This window comes from Eurypyga helias, unplaced genomic scaffold (assembly GCF_000690775.1).
Source record: "Eurypyga helias isolate BGI_N326 unplaced genomic scaffold, ASM69077v1 scaffold23275, whole genome shotgun sequence".
Classification (NCBI taxonomy): Eukaryota; Metazoa; Chordata; class Aves; order Eurypygiformes; family Eurypygidae; genus Eurypyga; species Eurypyga helias.
The window spans coordinates 1-6,892 of record NW_010253691.1 but is presented as its reverse complement, the minus strand read 5'-3'; the positions used below and the strand labels follow the sequence as shown (position 1 = coordinate 6,892).

Genomic DNA, 6,892 nt, shown 5'->3' with positions numbered 1-6,892 from the left:
GCCGACAGGAGAATTTCGGCCGGTTATTGATGATCTGAGGCCAGCTGCGGGTGTGCTTGCTGGCTTAGCTGTACCGGTGCGAGGCAGCACTGCAGCACGGGTTGGAGTTCAGCCTGACCCAGGTGAATGCGCCCTGTCAGAAACGCTCCAGGGTTTTTGTGGTTGGGCCGTTCCTCCGCCGGGTGTGAGACTGCGGTGCTTTGGGAGGGACAGCAGGCAGACTGCCACAGAACGCAAAGATCCTGTTGATTTTAAAGACAGCTTGTGTTTCACCAGCTAGTTGAAGTCACGTGAACGCTCCGCAGCCTGCTGAAGTGTTGTGCAGCTCCCCAAAGTGTCTCTGAAAGCCTCGGCACCGACTGAGGGGGATTGTTTCACTCCCTCTGCTGGCATATTTGGGATGGTTTGGGTTACTGCAGCCGGTCAGAGAGGAGTGGGGCTCCCGTGCTGTCCTGCTTGCCGTGTTCTTGGCGCATCCCTACAGCAGAGTGGTCAGCATCCCGACAGCCGCTTCGGTCGCCGGCACAACTGGTGTAGCCAGCTGACACAGTGCCCGGCGTCGCTTCCTTGGTGACTTAGCGCAGGTAATGGAGGCTTTGAGATACAGCTGGCGTGCTGTGCTTCAGCAGCTTTAGAGTCCCGAGCACAACAACAAAATGCAGCGGTTGCATGAGAGAAGCAAACCCCACCGCAGCAGGGGTACAGCCGCATCCGTGACGCTCGCCTCGCACCCCGAGCTCCCTCTGTGAGCAGCGCTTGCCGGCTGCCGCCGTGCCGCGCGGTGGTGGGCAGAGCAGCGGGCGGGCAGTCTGAGAGCAGTTGACTCCTCTTTGTCAGGCCCGATTACTGGAAATCTGGGTCACGCTCTCAAAGAATCGCCTCCTCCTCTGGGCGCTTGGCCTCCCGCTCCGCTGCACCGTGCGAGCCGGCTGGTGCAGAGCCTGCGGTGGTAGGAGGAGTCTGACATACTTGGCCTGACGTCCTGTGTCATGGGAGAGTGGTGGCAAGGCTGCTACAGGCAGTTGCTCTCTTCTGCGGTTGGAACTGGAGCCTCGAGTCTCGCTGGGTGTTGGCAGTGATGGATGTTTGCCTCCTCTGTGCGTTTCCCTGCGGGAGTCGTTCCTGCTCTTGGGCTTTGCACCTGGCTGGTGACTCCAGGGAAGGATTCAACCCCCTTTTTGCTCATGTGGCATTTTTAAGCCTGTTTCCAACAAGTAGCCTAGGCTTTGAACATAAATGCCCTACCTTTATTTTAGTCCAGTTTATGTGGTGATATGCAGTGTGGGGGATAGCGTCCCGCTGATTTTTAGGATGTCTTGAACCAAGTTTGCTGTTGGCCAGACAGGATCGAAGATGTATCTGTCATAGAATCACAGAATGGTTTGGGTTGGAAGGGACCTTGAAGGCCATCCAGTTCCAACCCCCCTGCCATGGGCAGGGACAACTTCCACTAGACCAGGTTGCTCAAAGCCTCATCCAGCCTGGCCTTGAAAACATCCAGGGATGGGGCATCCACAGCTTCTCTGGGCAACCTCTTCCAGTGCCTCACCACCTTCTGCCTACCAGCTTTAGGACATTAGGCTGGCAGGTAGAGGAGGGCAGGCCTCAAGGACCCTTTTCAGCATGTCAGGCTGTTAAACACAGGAGATTCGCAAAGACCGTGTTGCTGCAGGAGCTTTGGTTGAGGCCTGTGCATCCCCAGACACTAGTCGGCTGGCCAGGACACCCAAATCCACAGGCAGCCAGGCTCATGAGTTCCTGTTTTCACAGAAATAGTTGTGGGTTTTCCCCTCTATGTATCTAAAGGCAGAGCATAATCGTAGGGGACCTCTGCCATTGAAACCCTGCTCCTCCCTTCAGTACTTCGCAGAGTAAGTCCCGTCATCGCTGGGTTGGGTGCAGAGAGGAATGGGAGCAGCTTTCCCTTGCGCTTATCCAGACTGCCAGACCTTAGGAGTGTAGTTATATCTGTGCTTGACACAGAGGGCTGTCAGGGGACATACAAGAGCCCTAAAATTAAATAATTAAACACAAGACTGCTATTTGTTGCTTAATTCCATGGGAAAGGGTAGAGACAGCAGGGAGAGCTCTGGCATTTGCACACAGCGCCCTGCCAGGGCCTGTGGTGTGGGCTGCTCAGCGGGAAACGCGGGTCAGACCTGCTGGTGCCATGCTGGGCTCCGAGGCGGGAAGTGAAGCTTTACCTGGCTCCGGGGCCGTGCTGGCAGCCCTCTGCAAACACCCTGGGGATGGCACTGCCCAGGCGTTGGGGACGCCGGGACAAGCCCTCCCTGCAGCGGAGAGCCCGTGCGCTGGCGGCAGGGTGCACCTCGCAGGCGGGTGTCGACGCAGGTTGTAAGGTGGGCCGGGGGCACCCTGAGGCCAGCGCTCTGGCTGCTCCGAGTCTCCAGACATGCTTCACTGAAGCCTGCTCAGCTCTAAACTCCAAGCCAGCGATTCCTGCTTGCGTGAGAGCGCGAGGAAGGTCCCCGGGGTGCGTCCCTAGCTGAGGATGATACATCTCCAGCGCTGCTCTGTTCAAGTGGTAAAAACATGGGGTTGTGTTTTTCACTTGGCTGACTCATCTGCTGTGTTCTCTCTACAGCACAGCCATCGGAGGAGCCGGGAGGGGAGAGGTAAGCTCGCTGATGTGTTCCTTGGTGAGAGGGGAGAGTGGGCAAGCCTTAATTTAGCGTGGTGATCTCACCTGCCCTTTTTGCTGTTGTCAATAGACTGCATGGCTCCTGCTGTGAAACGCTGGTAGCGATTTCTCCTGCACTGGGAGCTGCTTATCAGCTCAGGAGCCACAGTTTGAGACTCTGGGGAAAGCTAATGTTCTTCCAGTAGCAATTAAGCTCAAGTGCTTCTGATGTTAGGAACTCTCGAGTTTCTTCCCTGAATCTATCCTGGACCATTTTAAGAATCCTCCAGAGAGAAGGAAATCCCTAAGACTGGCTTTTGCAGGCCATACGTGCTGTCTGTGTTGGCGTAGCTTGCGTCCTGCGCTTGGCCGTGGTTGTAGGCCTGAGCACCACACTGGTAACCTCGGACTTGGTGCCAGCCGAGGCTACGTGACCAGTTGCACCTCCAGCTTCTGTCTGCGTGGCTTTGAGTAGTCAGCTTTGCATCTTGGGCCTGTGGAACGGGGATGCTGTGGCATGGTGGCTGCTGCTGCTGCTTGGCTCAGGTGTTTCTTGGCTCTCTTCCTGATGAAAGGGGAAAAATGTAGTTCCCAACCAAGCATCTTCCGTAGCTCAGTTGAAGATGCAGTCGGTATTGTCAAGCCTTTGGTAGGGATCTCTGCTTCCCAGTGCAGCTGTTCCCTCCCCAACAAACCCGACCCTGTTCAAAGATTGTCTTCTTGCTCTTGTCTGTCTCTAGTGAGGGGGTGACTTCAGGGGCACAACCTCACCTGCTCAGTGTCCCTGAGCTGTGCCACTGCCTGGCAGAGAGCTGGGTCACCTTCAGGCTGTACCTGCAGGAACTGCTACAGTACAAGAGGCAAAATCCTGCCAAGGTAAGCTGGAGATACCTACTCTTCTGTGCAGGGGCTTTTCTTTCCATTGCTAGTGCCCTAGGAGATGGAAGAATGTCAAATCAATATTTTTACATTTGCTATCCCTGTTTAACATTTGGTGTTCGTTCATTTCAGGCTTTGTGCTATGGGAAGCTTAAATAATGAGTAATTTGCTTCCAGTAGTTGTAAACTGGAGCTGCGCTTAACTCCTTCTGGGAATGGCTAGCTATACTCAGTTTTATTTCTTAGCGTGAAAATAAGCTCTTCAGTTGGGAGTGGGAGGGAAATAAAGGGGAGCCTACTGTCTCTGCCCCTTTCACAGGCTCCGTTCGACCCTTCAAGCTGTTCCTACCTATTTTGCTAGCCCAGACTGTAGCTAGCTGAGTCCAAATGCAGTGGTGTTTCTGAGTGCACGGCAACTTGTTGTAAACCGTGTTCTGACGGCTGAGACGCCTGTTGTTTGGAAAGGGTTTGTAGACAGAAGTTGCCTCAGTGTCACAGGAAGTAGGACAGATCAGCCAGTAGGATTGTATCAGGCTCGCTGGGGCCCAGTGTGCCAAAAGGAGTGGGTTTCTGTCACCACAGGTTACTCCTCTTGGTTAAAACGCTGTCCCAGCTACAGGGAGTAGGAGACCAGGACCAAGATGCCCCTAAAACGTGTGGGAGCTGGCTTTTGTAGACCCTTTCCATTAGGAATTAAACTCTTCATTGCTGGATTTAGTCAACATTTGAACCCGTGCCCTGGCTTGCAGGGTGTCTGTTTGTCACTTCTTCCTCTTCCTCAGGAGAACACAGGACAGGCCCTCAGGGTTGCAACTTCGTAATTCCGCTTTTTCCACAGGAGAAAGGTCCTTGTCTGGTGGGAGCCTGGGTTCTGCTAACGCTTCTGCCAGCTGGTTTATTGCCTGCAGTGGCACAGCGTCTGGTGACTGCCACAGCTTCCTGTCTCTGTTGGGACAGTACAGGCTTCTCTCCCAGTGCTGAGCTCTGCAGGGACCCGTACTCTGAAACGTCCCGTCCTAGCCCTGGGGAACATCATTTACTTCACAGGGAACTGCCCAATCACGTTTTGATTCATTTTACTGGGGACTTGGGTTACCTCGGTCTTCCTGCGCTTGAACCTCTAACGCTTACGGCTTAACCCAACCGAGCTGTCCGAGTTGTGATCGTCAGCATCCGAATGTACTCGGTGCCAGGCTGGTGTACTGACTTTGTTAGGAGCATCCCTCATTGTGCTCTAACTGGGTTTCCCGCGCTGGTTGCATAGTGTACCTCTGCCTCTTGTCACTTCTGTTTGTTCCTCTCTCTTCCTTCAGTTCTGCATGAGTGTCTGTTCAGGCTGCCTGATTCTGGCTGTAGTTGGACACTATGTTCCAGGCATAATGATCTCCTACATCATTTGTGAGTATGAGCAGCTCTCTTGTCTGACTTAAGCTGAAACATGACCTAACTCTGCTGTGGATATGCTGGTAGAAGCATCATTTTGGTTTTGCAGAGGGGGAGTGCGCTAGGTTATGGAGCGGTGCAGGCGGCGTGCGCCGGGCAGGCTCTGGCTTTGTGCGTGCGGTACAGCTGCAGAGTCAGGAGGGGGAGCCGTCGCTAAAGCACGGCCTGCCTCTGCCACCCACGGCCGGGGCTGCGCTCCTGAGGTCCCCGAGGAGCAGAACCTGCAGCCTCTCAGTTCCTAGAGTGGGCAAATCCCTATCGAGAGAGTTGCTGAAGAAGCTGCATGTTTAGCAAATAAGACCTTTTTCACTGCATCGTGAGTCCCTGCTAACTCTGAAGACTGTTCAGGGGGTCTGCTTCTAGCGCGCCTGCCTATGAGCTCTGTGCTGCTCCTCTTAGAGAAGTTTTGGTGACCTTTAGTTGTCATAACCTCCTGTCAAGGCCTCTGTTGCATGCTGGGGCTGGGATGCAGCGGCTGAAGAGGAGGGCTTACGCTTCATCTTAACTTAAATCTCTGTCATAACAAAGATCTGTTAGGAGAACCCGGTTAATCGAGCAGCTTTGGAATGAGTAAGAATAGCCATGGATGAGGATTTTAGTCAGAGTCGGATGGGAAAGCAAATGCCATTCAGCTGTGCTTCCATTGATGCCAAGTTTCTTGCCGGCACCCGCAGAGGGCTGGGTTGTGTTGTTCTGTCTCTCACATCCTGCATCCTGTGTCCACAGTGCTCAGCATTCTGCTCTGGCCTCTGGTAGTCTACCACGAGCTGATCCAGAGGATGTACACACGCCTGGAGCCTGTCCTGATGAAACTGGACTACAGCATGAAGGTGGAGACACTGCACCACAAGCACGAGAAGAAGAGTAAGGACCTGACCTCGCTCTGACTCTTGTGGTGCCGTAGTCCCAGCGTGGAGCCCTAGCTGAGGGATGATAGGAGAACAGGGCTGCAGCGGGGCGGGGGTAAAGCAAGTGAAACTGGAGGGTTATGGGGACAGCAGCCTGGCAGGCGATCCTGGGAGCAGCAGATTGTTGTCTCTGGGAACCTGGGGCTTCTGGGAAACCTGCACAGTTTCCCAAGGAAGTAGAAGTAGTGGGAAGGTGACGTATAAAGGCATAAAATTCCTTCAGTCTTGTGAAAAGCCTTTCTCCTCTTTCCGATAGAGCGCCAAGGGAAGAGTGAGCCTGCAGCGGGTGATGAGCCAACAGCAGAGACGGAGAGCGAAAGCGAGGCAGAGCTGTCGGGCTTCTCCCCAGTGGTAAGAGCACAGAGAGCCGCGCGGGAGCCAGTCCCTCCTGGCCTTGCAGCTTGAGAGCCAAGGAGTGGTCTGAGTATAGCTGCATTGATAACGGACAGCACAGCAACAGGTCCTTTGCAGAATCCCAAGGGGAGAAGGGTATTGGTTTGGTGGAGGCTGTTGTCTCCAACCGGGTGTTGAGTGTTCGGTGCCAGAGGGCTGGTGGTGCAGTAGCAGGACGGGGTGAGCCGTGCTCCAGCCTCCCGCTGACCCAAGGAACCGCCTTGGAGGTTACGCTTCGTGCCAAGAGAATGGGAGCGTCTCCTAAAGGAATCTACTGCCCTGGGGTAATGTACAGAGGCTCCTCGCCAATGGAAAAGGGAGAGGAGGAGCACTGGTGTCTCAGGGACGGTTCCCTGCTCTCCAGCAGGCTGGGTGGGACCTTTCTCTGTGTGCAGCACAGAAACGGACCGAGTGTCGTCCCTTACAGGCACTGGGCTGTGGGATGGGAAGCTTCAGCTTCCAAAGGAATGCGGATACAATGGGCTTCACTGGACCCAGCGTGAATGCAGGAGGGAAGGGGGGTGTTGCTCTTTGGTGAGCCCAGCAGGGGAAGAAGGATCAAAGCCTCCTGAGACTCCTGCAGGCTCTTGTGCTGGCTCTTTGGGGTTCATCATAGAATCATAGAATG

At 54.6% G+C, this 6,892-nt stretch overlaps 1 protein-coding gene across 1 annotated transcript in view; it reads left to right on the top strand.

Annotated features, from left to right (window-relative positions):
• Positions 1 to 6,222, top strand: part of LOC104510489 (protein FAM134A-like) — a gene marked incomplete at its 3' end in the record, with an annotated part of 8,532 nt that extends 2,310 nt beyond the window's left edge. Inside the window, exons 2-6 of the mRNA XM_010152752.1 lie at positions 2,606 to 2,636; positions 3,382 to 3,517; positions 4,834 to 4,918; positions 5,690 to 5,827; positions 6,128 to 6,222. Of these exons, the coding sequence (XP_010151054.1) occupies positions 2,606 to 2,636; positions 3,382 to 3,517; positions 4,834 to 4,918; positions 5,690 to 5,827; positions 6,128 to 6,222 (485 nt within the window). The remainder of the gene's footprint in view (positions 1 to 2,605; positions 2,637 to 3,381; positions 3,518 to 4,833; positions 4,919 to 5,689; positions 5,828 to 6,127) is intronic.
• Positions 6,223 to 6,892: the final 670 nt, after the last annotated feature.